Below are 14,495 nucleotides of genomic sequence, written 5' to 3'. Positions count from 1 at the left end.
TGTTAACCCACCATGGTGCTCTGTATTCAGCAAACTGAATGGATTTGTCAGGCCACCTTCTGTCACTATATCTGAATAAAACAAATTGATAGGCGACTGGTGAGACCCTAGGATTCAGAATCTCGGAGAGAGCGAGACCAGAAGGCCTTGAGCATGCGCAAATGCTCAAGGCCCAGTCCAGACTGGCAACAGGGAGGTTATCCGCAGCACTGTCCAGCCCAGAAGAGGGAGGATCTTCGGGCACTGGCACCGGCATGTGCTATGCGTTGGCTTTGGTGCTGGTGCTGGTGCTGGTGCCGAAGCCCAATCAGGGTAAGGGATTTCGTTTCGGTGCTTGGGGGGATGTAGAATCACGGGGGAGGGGGGGCGATGTGAGCAGGAGGGAGGATGTCGGTTCGCAGAGGGGGGATGCTGGATCGCGGGGGGGGGGGGGTATGTAGCAGCATCGGTGGCCTCAAGGGGGGGGGGAATGGAGCAGCGCCGGTAGCTCGGAGGGGGGGGGAGTAGGTGGAACGGATCAAAGCGAGTTTCCCTTACTTCTTATGGGGAAACTCGTTTTGATATACGAGCAATTTGGTTTACGAGCATACTTCTGGAACGAATTATGCTCGTAAACCAAGGTTCCACTGTATTTCTAAAGCGCTACCAGACGTACAGAGTCACAAAGAAGACAGTCCCTGCTCAAAAGAGCTTGCAATTTAAACAGGCAAGACAGACAAACAGGATGTCATAGATAGAGAATGACACGGGGAAAAAATCTGTCCCCGTCACCGCCCCGTCACCGGCCCACCATCCTCTGCACCGCCCCGTCACCGCCGATCCCTTCACCGCCCCGTCACAGTCACCGCCATCCCTTTCACCGCCCCATCACCGCCACTGCCATCCCATTCACCGCCCCGTCAACGTCCCCGCTGCATCCATATAAGCCTTTTTCTTTTCACTCCCTCCTTCCAATTTGAGCCGGGAACACTAGCGATCGCACGGTCCCCGCGGCCACTACCTGCCTGCCCGGTCGATCCTGGTGTTTGGCCGGCTCTCTCCCTTCTCCTCACCTTGGTTTGTGGGTTTTCTTTTTCGGCAACCTGCGCGCTTTCCCAGGGAGCCGCACACGCGCGGCTGCTCAGTGTTCGATCTTCTGCTCTGCTGCAACTTCCTGTTTCCGGTTGCGTCAGAGCAGAAGATCGAGGCTGAGCAGCGGCGGGTGTGCGCGGCTCTCTGGTAGCGTGCGGGTCGCCGAGGAGGAGGATCTGCGGACTGGGGTGAGGAGAGGGGAGAGAGCTGGCTGGACACTGGAATCGATTGGGCGGGCGGGTGTGAGCTGCGGGGACCGCGCGATCCTTCATGCCTCACTGCGGGGGACAAGACCATTCACCGCCCCGCGGGCGGTGAATGGCCTTGTCCCCGTCGCCGCAGCGACTGCTAGTTTTCTTCCCCGTTTTCGGCGGGTGACCCGCGGCTAAAATGCGGTGGCCGCGGGTAAACCGCCACCGTGTCATTCTCTAGTCATAGATACAGTTAAGGGGAACGGTTAATCAGCTGGCTGGGTTGGAGGGCAGAGGGAAGTACAGGATAATCAAGCCATTGTGACATCACTGATGAGGTTGGCTCTTATTGGTGGAATGAGGCATTATGACATCACAATCTCAGCTCTGCTTCCCAAAGACTGAAACTTCACACTATTACTACTACTACTACTATTAATTGTTTCTATAGCGATATCCAGACGTACACATCACTGTACAGAGTCACAAAAAAGTCTCTGCTCAAAAGAGCTTACAATCTAAACAGCCAAGACAGACAAACAGGATGTCATGGATACAGTTAAGGGGAACAGTTGATCAGCTGGCTGAGTTGGAGGGCAGAGGAGTAGGGTTAAGGATTGAAAGCTATATCAAAAAGGTGGGTTTTCAGTCTGCTTTTAAACAAGGGAAGGGAAGGGGCTTGACGGACAAACTCGGGTAATTTATTCCAGGCATAGGGGTCAGCTAGATGAAAGGAACGAAGTATGGAATTTCCACAGATTAGACGCCAAGCCTGATAGAAAAGCATGTAGCCAGTTCTATGTGCACACTTTAATTGATGCCAAATAACTGCAATAATTAGTTGTTAGCACCCAGCTGTTGATCAATTAAGGAGTCCTTTTATGAAGTCGCGCTAGTGGGGTTAGCGCGTCGGACATTTCATCACGCGCTAACCCCCGCGACCGGCTAAAAAACTAACGCCTGCTCAATGCAGGCATTAGCGGCTAGCGCGGCAGGCGGTTTAATGCGCGATATTACGCGCGTTAAACCCCTACCGCAGCTTGATAAAAGGACCCCTAACTTGCATGTGCAACTTGAGCATGTCCAATTTCAGCACATAACTTTGGGCACCATATATAGAATCCATGGGAAAATGAGACCCTGTGCTAAAAGCATGACTTACGGTAAAATAACTGGTCTTATGATAGCCCTCATTGATGCCTATGTCCCCACCCGCCCCCTTAATGATCTGAACAAAATACTGTAGAAGCAGATGGACAAGTATTTTGAGAGATCTTTATATTTGTAAAACAGGTAGGTTCATTATATTTATAATTACATTGCTGTTTTGTTATGCTAAGTCTTCTGTGGGCAAGTGATTGCATAATGTATGCACAGAGATTTCTTAAATTGATTTGCATATTTGTTTTAGATTTAATGTTCCTGAATAAATTACGAATTGAATCATCTACATTAAGAACGTAGGAAAATTTGACATATTTATTTTTAGCCACAAATCATATCCTGTAATTATAAAGGACCTTCAAGCCACTTTTATTTTGATTGTCCAAGATAAGAGAAAAATTAATTCAAGCAATATTTTAATGCCGGTCTCTCGTTTACTCACATAAAGCTTTCTGGTTCACTGCAATGTATACGAACTTCTGTACCTTTTTTAATTAATAATAACAGTTTGTATACCGCAGGACCGTGAAGTTCTATGCGGTTTACAATGATGAAAAGATGTTACAGATTGAGTAGATTTAACAAAGTTAAGGGTTAGTGATTAACAGTTCTGGGGATCAGTAGTTGTGGACTAAGATTGTATAGGTCAGTTACCTAAATACTTTAAGGACAGATATGTTTTTAGGTGTTTCCTAAATTCCCCATAAGTAGTATGCATAAGCAGTTGTTCCAGATCGTTACCCCATAATGCTGCTTGATGTGAGAAAAGATGTTGATGATGACTTTTAAATTTACATCCTCTAACTGGTGGAGAAACAAAATTCAGATGTGAGCTTCTCTTATGTTTGTTTGTTGTGAAAGAGAAAAGGTCAGTTTTATATTTAAGGGCCAAACCGTATAGTACCTTAAAGCAAAAATATCCAAACTTGAACTTCACACGCGCCTCCATTGAGAGCCAGTGTAGGAAGGTGTTACATGATCGAACTTCTTCAACCAACAAAGTAGCCTGACCGCCGCATTTTGTACCCGTTGTACTCGCCGCATATTCTTCTGGTGAACTGCCAAATAGGCGACGTTACAGTAATCAAGTTGGCTCAGTATAAGAGATTGTACCAGAATTATAAATGATGAATTACTAATTCCACTATGGGCTCCTTTTACTAAGCCGCATTAGGGCTTTAATGCACGGAATAGCGCACGCTACTTTGCCGCGCGTGCTAGACATTAACGCCAGCATTGAGCTGGCATTAGTTCTAGAAGCGTAGCGCGCGGTAATTTCCTGCGTGCGCTAAAAACGCTAGCGCACCTTAGTAAAAGGAGCCCTAAATCTTTTTTGAGATACAGCAAACAGAACTGCACACAGCATTCGAGGTGTGGCTGTAGCTTAGAGCGATACAAGGGCATTATAACATTTCCATCTTTGTTTTCCATTCCTTTCCTGATAATTCCTAACATTCTAGTTGCTTTCTTAGCTGCTGCCACACATTCAGCTGAGGGTTCAATATATCCTCAATGATGACACTAGATCTTTTTCCTGGGCAGTGACGCCTAGCATAGAACCCAGCATCATGAAGCTATAGGTCAGGTTCCTCTTTCCCACATGCATCACTTTGCACTTGCTCCCATTAAATGTCATCTGCCATTTTGATGCCCAGTTTCCCAGTCTCAAAAGGTCCTCTTTGTTTATTTTACAACTCAAGCAGACAGAGGATTTTAGGAGATTTTTAGCAATGTATTTATCTTTGCTTTACTTTGACCCCAGACTTAGATCTGGTCATATGTTTATTAAAAAAAAAAAAAATCAAAATCCAATCTGAAATATGTTGTTGGTAAACTCTGAGGCGGCGTTTACAGCCTAATTCTATATAAAGCACTAAAAACTATGCACGCAAGTTTAGTATGCTCCTGATTTGTGCGCATAATTTAATTGAATAATGCCAATAATTGGGATTGTAAGCAATTATTGGTGCTAATTAGAATCAAAATATATGCATGCATTTTTAGGAATGGGATCCATATGTAAATTTTACACATGGTTCAAAGAAGAGGGCATGACCATGGCAGGGCCTTGGGTGGAATCAGGGGAATTCTGCAAATTACATGTGCGGTTACAGAATAAGGGGGGAATCTTTGACTAATTTAGGCATGAGGATTTACACCACGTTTAAGTTAATGTTCATGGCCGTGCCTAAAGATACCGAAGAGAAAGCCAAAGAAAGGCCTTAACGACGAGGGAAGCACGTGCAACAATGGAGTCATGAGGATAAGATGCCAAGTAATCAGCCACTTTATTGGTAAATATGCTAGAAAAGCTCATAGACTCGACACTGGCAGTGTTTCGGCATCTGTGCCTTAATCAAGAGTCTGAGGGACCATGTGAAAACAAAAAGTTCAACACAATTAGAAACAATTCAAAACCTTATACAAACGAAGAGAAAAAAACAATAATTTAAAAACAATTGTTTACCAATAAAGTGACTCCAGAAAAAACCAGGTCCGACGACCAGGCCAGAAAAAAGATTACTTGACATCTTATCCTCATGACTCCATTGCTGTGCACACCTAAAGTTATTTATTCAATTTATTTATTTTATTTTGTGCTGTTCTCTAAATTGTGCTTAATTTTGAGTGCTGTTAGAATAGCCCTGAGCCCATTTATAGAATCTAGCCCTAATGCATGAAATGCATTTTAAAAACTTTCAGTATTCTGCATGATCGGAATATGAAAAAAAACAAACCCCTCTTAACCTGGGACGTGATCCATGAGAGAATGAATGGCAGTAGTTAAAAATGAGTACTGCATGCTTTACTAAATACTTGCATGTGTGTCCTGATTCAGATGTGCAATTAACTATTACAAAACTTGACTTACAAAGCTCTATTTTGGAGCCTTCGCAAAAATCTTTCCAAACGGATGGGGCCACATTAATCTTGATACGGATGGAAACTAATTGCTCCATCGCTTCAGTCTCTCTGGAATGCAATGTGGATCTCGCAGGAGCTGAGACTCTTCAAAACTGGGCAAAGCATACAGGAAGGGTTCCCAGATTTCAGAAGCATCATGGAAGTTGTACCCATTTGACAACATTTATTTAGTTTCATACAGTATTAATGAACTTTCTTATCATTCAGGTATTTCTTGGACGTTTAATCATTTTTGTTTTCTGTCTTGGTCTGCTTTTCTCAACAGGAAACTTTTTCCTAGGAACCTGGGGGAGACCGATAGTCAGCCAATGATGGTGACTGTTTTTTTAGCCACTGCTGGCATTATTCCCAGTAATTTAAGGCCAGGCAGTGTCTGGGCATCAGTGTTCAATATGTGGGTTAAGGTGGCTGCCTCCTATGTGGTTAAGTACGATATTCAGCACTTAACCATATAAGTGACACTACGTAAAGACAGGACTGACGTTGATGCAGTCTGATTTCACTGCTAAACTCAGTGCTGGCATTGGGCAGGGTGCAAAACAGAGTGCGAAGTTCTTCCCTTCTCCCCACTCCATTCCAAAGCCTCCCCTCACCTTTTAAAATGCAAAGGGGTTTCCAGCATGGCAGCAGATCTCTAGCACTGCCTATAGCCTCCTCAGAGCTGTTCCTTTGCCGCAGTTTTCCCCCTCTGATTCTACTTCCTGTTTCCGCTTGGGCAGACCAAGGTAGGGGAACAGCGCTAAAGAATCCACAAGCGGTGCTAGAGAATCGCTGCTGCGGCAGTAACCCCTTTGCATTTTAAAAGGTGGGGGGGGGGCTTCAGAATGGGGTGGGGAGAAGGGAAGGCCATCTGGCCCACGGGACCTCCTGGAGCTGTTGATTTTTAAATGAAGGGAGGGATGCTAGATGGGAAGGCATGTGGGTGTGGGTAGGAAAAAAAGGGGTGTGGGTAGGTGTCACACCCACGCTCTCTGCGAACACCCTGAGCCGTCGGGTAGTGACACGAAGTTTGTTACTGGTGTGGTCCCTTTAGAATTAGGGTCTCCTTTCAAGTTGGTAGCCGCTGGCAAATGCCCAACTAAGCTTATTCCCCAAGGGCTTTGAAGAAAATCACGCTTGTCAGAATGGCCTTGGTGCAAACATAAGCTTTTATTCGGCCACCAGCCGTGGAATTACTGTGCCACTCCAGGTTTTCCTGGTAGCATGAACATCATACAGAAACCAACAGAAAAAGTTCATTTCACTCCTGGTCACCCAGTAAACAGCTTTGGACTTGGTTTATAAACCATATACAGTCCTTAGTATTTCATGAGGCTAGGAGGTGAAACAGTTAGCACAAATAACTTTCCACTGTAGCTTTACAGAAGAGACATTCCTGTTCATGTCTGAGAAATATTCTGTGCTGTCCTGCAGTGCACTTACTCCCTCCAGCTGGGCTGGACTTTCTCCCTAGTCCCGAGCAGGCTTTTCCCTGAGAGGGTTAATCTCCTTCTCCCTACGAGGCAGGCCGGCTAATTGAGTTAGTTAGTTGCTATGGCAATCACTTCACAGCTGGGCATTTTCACTGAGTCCTGAAGCCAGGAAACTCTGAGGTTTAAACTAGCCAGCATTACAGCCTGGCGTTTGGTTTAGCTGTGAACATAACCTGAAGAGGAGATTACTGTATCCTTTACAAATTCCAGCACACTAGCATGTGAAATTGCAGTACAGGATTATTTTCCCTAGCAACTCCCACAGTCATTAGTTCAAAGAGCAAACAGAGAAATACAGCCAAAACAAAACCTCTGTTCACAGACCTTTTCCAGGATATTCAGCTCTCCATTTCCTCTGACCAGCTTTCCTGTATAGCCCCACTTTCCTCCAACACCATTGGCTCTGGGGAAAGGAATTCGGTGGCCAAATTACCAGCCTGTTCCTCAGTCATTTCCCAGTCAGTGCTGAGGAACTGCTCAGCCCCGTCCTGCCTCTGCTCTACTGCCAAGCCTCGTTCTGCTCCTCCTCCTTCCTCCCTTTGCTCTCTGATGAGCCTGGCTTTAAGCTGAGGGAAAGAACCACTCCCCCTTGGCTTTGGATGGGGGAAGGGAATTCCTTCCTCAGCCCATGCCGTTTCTCTGAGGGGAAACTGCTTGTGAGCTTTCTGCCTTACAGGCAATGGACAATAGCAAGGCAGCTTCTTCCTGCCTGGCTTTGGGACTGCTTCAGGTAAGTCTAAGCCTTCCTGTTCTATTTCCATTTCATTGTCCCTCACCAGTTAGTCAGCTAATTTATTGTCCTGGGCACTGACCTGGTCAGCCCTTCTGCACTGGCGTTTGTATACTTTCCTTCCTTTCCCTGTGGCAATCCTTGGGAAAGACGTCCGTTTGTCACATAGGAAAAAAAGAAAGGAGGAGTAGGGTTACCATATTTTTGCTAGGCACAAAGTGGATGCGTGGTCCCGCTCTATTCTGCCCTGGCCCCTACCCCGTTCCACCCACAGCCCTGCCCCATCCTGCCCCATCCCACCCAAAGCCCCGCCTTTTTCCATCCCCCAACCCCGGCCCCACACAAACCTTGTCTTTGGGCCATGACTGGAAGAAACCTGCACATGCGTGGATGTGACGTGGTGACATCATACACATGTGTGTAACGTTACTGTGTTGCACCTGCGCATGCACGGATTCCCTCTAGATCAGTGGTCTCAAACTCGCTGCCCGCCAGGTACTATTTTGCAGCCCGCAGCCTCTACTACTGCTGCTCACTCTTTGCAGTGTCCTCTTTGCAGTGTCCCCTGACGTCAGAGGAGGGGCAGGACTGCGGCAGAGGGAACGTGTTGCGGAGGCCGATGGCAGCCTGCAAGGAACATTACAGCACCGGTGATCCTCTCTGCAGGCTGCGGTAATTAGCTGAAACTAAGACTGGGAGGCCAGGGGGGAAGCTGGAGGACGCTGCAAAGAAGTGGGGAACATGCAGGCCTTCAGGGGGGGGGAAGATTTATATACTATAAGGAGTTTTACCTCATGCAAAATTGTCATTTCTTTAACAACACATTAACTATTTTTTCTGCGGCCCTCCAAATACCTACAAATCCAAAATGCGGCCCTGCAAAGGGTTTGAGTTTGAGACCACTGCTCTAGATGGCCCGAGCTCAAAGCTTTTCAAAACCCAGACAAAGTGTCGAGTTTTGAAAAGCCGTCCAAATGCCTGGACAGTCCTCTAACAAGAGGACATGTCTGGGTAAATCCGGATGTCTCGTAATCCTAAGGAGGAGGAAGGGAGATGTTCCGACAAGGGGGCATTTGGTTGGTGTGGAAATGGGGAGGGGGCATGGAGGAGGGCCCCTCCTTAATTTCTGCCCTGTGCCAACATGTCTAACCCAGGCCCTGGTTGGCTGTCATTTGAATCCAGAGTTCTGTTCAAGTTCTCCTGTTTCTGTTACAAAATAACATTCAGTATGCTTCCAAGTTATAATAATAATAATAATAATAATAACTTTATTTTTCTATACCGCCACAGTCAGACGACTTCTAGGCGGTTTACATAGTAAGAAGGCTGGACATTCAGCGAATATTAAAGGTTTTAAAACAATACAAAACAAAACAATAGATCCACATACAATACGATACTATACAATACCGTGAGTCTGAATAACAATACTATACATTAAGTCTAAATACAATACTATACATTAAGTCTAAATACAATATCGTACAAAGAGTCTAAATGCAATACAATAGTTTAGAGGCGAAAGTTACGTATTAATTGATTGGAGATCTAAGGGTAATGAGTGTCTGAGGGATTTAGAACAACCATGAGTTGGAGTTCTGGGTTCGAGGAGATCAAAGTATGAGGGGTTTGTAGAGAGAGAGAAAATGCGTTTAATGGGGAGAGGAGACCTGGTGGCGTTGGGGACCGTTTTAGTCAATGTATTTTGCGAATAGGGCAGTTTTGATTGTTTTGCGGAATGCATTATAAGTTACATTGGGTTCGATTATGTGGTTTTTCAGCCAGATTTGCTGTCTGTTCGCTTGGAACTTAAAGGTTCTATCCAGGAAGGCTTTGTATCTGCAGCCTGTAATCTTTGGATATGCAAAGATGTTTTTGTTCCTGGTCGTTCTTGTGGGGTTGTGTAGGGTGAAGTGTGTTTGTAGATATGAAGGTGCTAGTCCCCAGGCTTGTTTAAAACAGGTGCAAGCAAATTTGAATATAATTCGCGCTTCTATTGGAAGCCAATGCAGTTTTTTATAGTAGGGGCTGATGTGGTCGTTTTTTCTTAGTCCGAAAATTAGGCGGACGGCGGTGTTTTGTATGAGTCTTAGTTTTTTGATTGTTTTTTGTGGGATGCCCAGATATATGATGTTGCAATAATCAAGAAGGGATAGGATCAGTGCTTGTACCAGCAACCTGAATGATGTAGGGTCAAAGTATTTTTTTATGGTCCTTATTTTCCATAGCGTGTAAAAACATTTTTTCACTAGTGAGTTTGTGTGGTCAGTCATAGTTAGATGAGTGTCTAGCGTGATACCTAGTATTTTTATGTTTTTGGAAATTGGGTATTCGTGGTTGTTTATTTTTATCGATGTATTCGTGATTTTGTCATTAGGACTAGCCAGAAAGACTTTTGTTTTCTCTGCGTTAATTTTAGTTTGAAGTTGTTGGTCCATTTATTGATTTCGGTCATTGTGTATGAGAGGTTATCTACAATTTCTTTTGTGATGTCGTTTAAGGGTATAAGGATGGATATGTCGTCAGCGTAAATGTAGTGTATTAAATTTAATTTTTGTAGTAGGTGGCCTAAGGAGGCGATATAGATATTGAAAAGTGTGGGTGATAGGGGGGAACCTTGAGGCACACCTGATGGGTTTTTCCATGGTTTGGAGTAGATTCCATTGCCAATTACTCTGTAGGATCTGTTTGTTAGGAATTCTTGGAACCATTTCTTTGCCTTTCCTGATATTCCCATTGCTTCAAGGCACAGTAGCATGATTTCATGGTCTACCAAATCGAACGCACTGCTGAGATCTAATTGTAGAATCAGTGCGCTTTTGCCTTTACTGAAGAGATCATAGAGGTGGTTCAGTAAGGAGGCTAGGACAGTTTCAGTGTTGTATCCTTTCCTGAATCCTGATTGGTGTTCGCTAAGGAGGTTAAATTTGTCCAGGTAGTTGACTAATTGAAGGTTGACCAGTCCTTCCTGTATCTTTGTGAAGAGGGGAATGCTTGCTATGGGTCTGAAATTGGTTGTCAAGGCTGAGGAGGCTTTCTGGTCTTTGGGGATTGGGGTGATTAGTATGTGACCCATTTTTTTGTTTAATGTTCCGCTTGTAAGGGTGGATGTTAGCCAAGCAAAAAGTTCCTTTTTAAATTCTAGGGGGGCAACTGTCATGATTTTAGGGGGACATGCATCAAGTAGGCAGTTAGATTTGGTGTACTTGTTAAATAAATTCAGGAATTGCTGCCAGTTTGGGTATTCAAGGTGATCCCATATCATGTCTACCTTGGTGTCTTGGTCGTGGGGTTCCAGGAGTTGAGGAGCATTTGTTGTGGTCGTGGGTAGAGTTGCTCTTAGCTCTGTGATTTTATTTTGAAAGAAATTGGCTAGGGTTTGTGCCGATGGAGTGGGCTCAGTGTCATTTTTCAGTATTTGTGTTGTGTCGGTTATGGTTTTTACTAGTTTGAATAATTCTTTGCTGTTTATTTTTGAAGTACCAATTTTTTTCGCATAATGCTTAGTGCGTTTTTCTTTGATCATATTTTTGTATATTTTCATTTTTTGTTTCCATTTTGTCTTGTCTGACTCATTGTTTGTTTTTTGCCAGATTCTTTCCAATTTTCTTAGTTCCTGTTTGGTGGTTAGTAGTTCCCCGTCATACCATTCATTTGGTGGTCTATTTTTCTTTTTGTAGGTTTTATATGGTGCAATTTTGTTTAAGAGTTCTTTGCTGTAAGTTTCCCATTTTGTGGGGAAGTCCTGAGTTTCATTGATTGGGGGTTGTAACTCATAGTGGGTCCAGAATTCGGTTGGGTTAATGATGCCACGGCTGGTTACTGTGTTCATATTGGCGTTTTTGTGTTTTTGTTGAGTGTTTTGTTTTAGCCAATGTAGATTGAACTTGCCAATGTAGTGGTCTGACCAAATACATTTTTCCCAGGGCCCTGAGTGATATTGTATTTTGGGGGCTATTTCTTTGTGGGAGAAGGTGATTAGGTCTAGTTTGTGTCCTTTTTCGTGGGTTATTTCTGCGTCAGGGTTTGGAAAGTCCAGTGACATTAGGAGGTTGGCGATTTCAGTTATTTCTGGTTTTGTCGTTTGTTCTAGGTGAGTGTTTATGTCTCCCAGAAGCAAGTTGTATGAACCATTTAGGTTAGATAGGGTAAGGAATTCGGCGAATTCCTCTTTTGCGCTTGACCATTTTTTGGGTGGGATATAGAATAGGGTTGTGATTAGTGATTCTTCTAACTGCGCATTAGTGATTTTGCACGTTAGTATTTCAAGGTTATCAGAAGATTTGGAATCGGTTTTGATGTAATCGAAGTGGTCTTTTAGGATGATCGCTAGTCCTCCTCCTTTTTTCCAGTTTCTTGATAGAGGGATAATTTTGTATCCCTGAGGTAGGATTTCTTTCATGATGGTGTCGGTGTCAGAGATCATCCATGTTTCAGTCAGAAACAGGAGGTCAGGTTTTGTTTGTAGTATCCAATCATTTATTATGTGGGCTTTGTTTCTCACGGAACGGGTGTTTAGGTAGTATCCCTTAATGTTTTCGTAATTAGTTGCTGTGGGGATTTCAGAATATGTTATCTTTTTTATGTTTCTGTTGCAGGATTTGTTCTTGTGTGGTTTGCGGTATTTGCGGGTGGTGTTTAATATTGTGATTTGGTGAGGATCTTGTTTTGGTTGGTTTAGTAGTGGTTGGAGGGGGTTGGGGGGATTGGGTAGTTCGACTGGTTTGATCCAGGGGATGGGGTAGGTGTGCATAGGGTGGGGGGGGTTGTCTTCGTTGCCCCAGCATTTAGAGCATAATAGGTATAGAATCCCTAAGAATAATTGTTGTTTATTGTAGATTGCCATGTTGTGAGCTAAGGTGTGCGGATCTGGTTGTGAGGAGTAGGGCCTATTTCCTGGCCTATTGTCTATGAGGAAAGACAGTTGTGGTTGATTATACAAGTAGGTTATGCAGTAACATAAAGTAATTCTTCATGCATTAGTTGGACAGTTCTTGCAATAACAGGTTGTACATGCAGTAGTTGGTTATATACGCGCAGTTGTATATTATTATGTTTCTTAAGCAAGCGGTTATACATGCGGTTACATCATATTATACCTATTGAACATGCAGAATCAATCTGTACCTGCTGGCTATATGTACTGGGCAGGCAATAAACATACAGTATATAAATGTGCATGCAGTCTGAATATGCAAATTCTAGTTTTAAGGAGTACTTATCATTGGTCTGGAGTTGTGCTGTTCGCTCGTGGAGGAGCCTGCCCCGAGGTGAAAATGTGCTGCCGATGCAGCTATGGGTGTCCGCCGAGGGTCTGAGAAGGAGCGGCCCGAAAGCAACTGAGAATCCCCCTGCCGATTGCAGGCTCAGTTCTGGGCTTGCCTTTCTCACAGGCAAGAAAAAGGTTTCGCCGACGGGGGGCGGAGTTGGCTCACACGCCCGGATTGGAGGGGGGCGGTTTCGCTAGAGGCTCCGTGGAGGAGCCTGCCCCGAGGTGAAAATGTGCTGCCGATGCAGCTATGGGTGTCCGCCGAGGGTCTGAGAAGGAGCGGCCCGAAAGCAACTGAGAATCCCCCTGCCGATTGCAGGCTCAGTTCTGGGCTTGCCTTTCTCACAGGCAAGAAAAAGGTTTCGCCGACGGGGGGCGGAGTTGGCTCACACGCCCGGATTGGAGGGGGGCGGTTTCGCTAGAGGCTCCGTGGAGGAGCCTGCCCCGAGGTGAAAATGTGCTGCCGATGCAGCTATGGGTGTCCGCCGAGGGTCTGAGAAGGAGCGGCCCGAAAGCAACTGAGAATCCCCCTGCCGATTGCAGGCTCAGTTCATGATGTTACCTAAACTCTCACTTCAATCTAAGTTATACAAGCAAGAGTTCTCGAAGATTGCATCTGTTCGCCTATCAGTTAGTTAAATTTTGCCAGTATAAAAGGTTTTCTGAAAGAATCTTTGCCTTTCAGGTAGCCAAACTAAATATTTGGCTTGCCCAGTGTGTGTTAGAGGCCTCTTCTTATCTGGATTTTAGAAAACAGATAAAAACTCAATTATTTACTAGGCTAGGGTCTTAACACTTTTTATATTTTTTGCTATGTAAAATTCTCCGCATTCTTTTTATGCATTTCATAATTTTATGTATTTCTCTGTTTACTGGCTTTTAATTGCTGTTTTTATATAACTTGTACTGTTTGTATCTTATTCAATTGTTGTGAACCGCTTAGAACTCCCAGGTATGGTGGTATATAAATATAAATATAAATTTATTATTATTATTTATTATTACTGCACAGCACACTAACAAGTATTATCACTTTCTGTAACGTTTTTGTAAAATAATTAATTTATGAAATGACTACAGAAGCAGACTTCTAATTTTCTATGTGAACCTGAATTGTTGTTTTTTTTTAATTTTAGCACTTTCAGACCATGCTAAAGACCAAGCTGAATGTCTTAACTCTTCGGAAAGAGCCTCTGCCCACGGTCATCTTCCATGAACCAGAAGCCATTGAGCTGTGTACTGCTACACCGTTGATGAAGCCTCGGATTCACAATGGATGCAAGGTATTTTTTTGTGCAAAATCATGGAATGAATCCAGCAGCCCATCCGCAGGAGTTATATCTGATACTAGCTACGTCATTGTGAGAGCTTGTAACAATCTTCCGAGACCCTATGATGAACATGAGTTTATAAAAGTATTTGGGCTAATGGAAATTATGACCTCCATTCAAGAATTACTATTTGCAAGAATATTAGTGTAAAATGAGCAGACACTTCTGTCATAAGAGATACATCTGTCCTAGTTTTGCTTCACTGCATCTATGGAATAGCCTCTCTTTTCTTGAGAAACTGGAACAAATCATTTAGATGTAATGACAGTAAGACAAAGACTGGCTCAGCTTGTTTCCTATGACATGAAGTTATATGATCAGGTACACTTCCCCCTCCGTATT

The 14,495-nt window shown here is 44.1% G+C and overlaps 1 protein-coding gene across 1 annotated transcript in view; it reads left to right on the top strand.

Annotated features, from left to right (window-relative positions):
- Positions 1–14,495, top strand: part of PID1 (phosphotyrosine interaction domain containing 1) — a 183,172-nt gene that overhangs the window by 79,019 nt on the left and 89,658 nt on the right. Inside the window, exon 2 of the mRNA XM_033959715.1 lies at positions 13,959–14,105. Coding sequence (XP_033815606.1) covers positions 13,959–14,105 — 147 coding nt within the window. The remainder of the gene's footprint in view (positions 1–13,958; positions 14,106–14,495) is intronic.

This window comes from Geotrypetes seraphini, chromosome 9 (assembly GCF_902459505.1).
Source record: "Geotrypetes seraphini chromosome 9, aGeoSer1.1, whole genome shotgun sequence".
Classification (NCBI taxonomy): domain Eukaryota; kingdom Metazoa; phylum Chordata; class Amphibia; order Gymnophiona; family Dermophiidae; genus Geotrypetes; species Geotrypetes seraphini.
The sequence above is the reverse complement of the archived record's forward strand: the minus strand, read 5'-3'. Positions and strand labels throughout refer to the sequence as shown.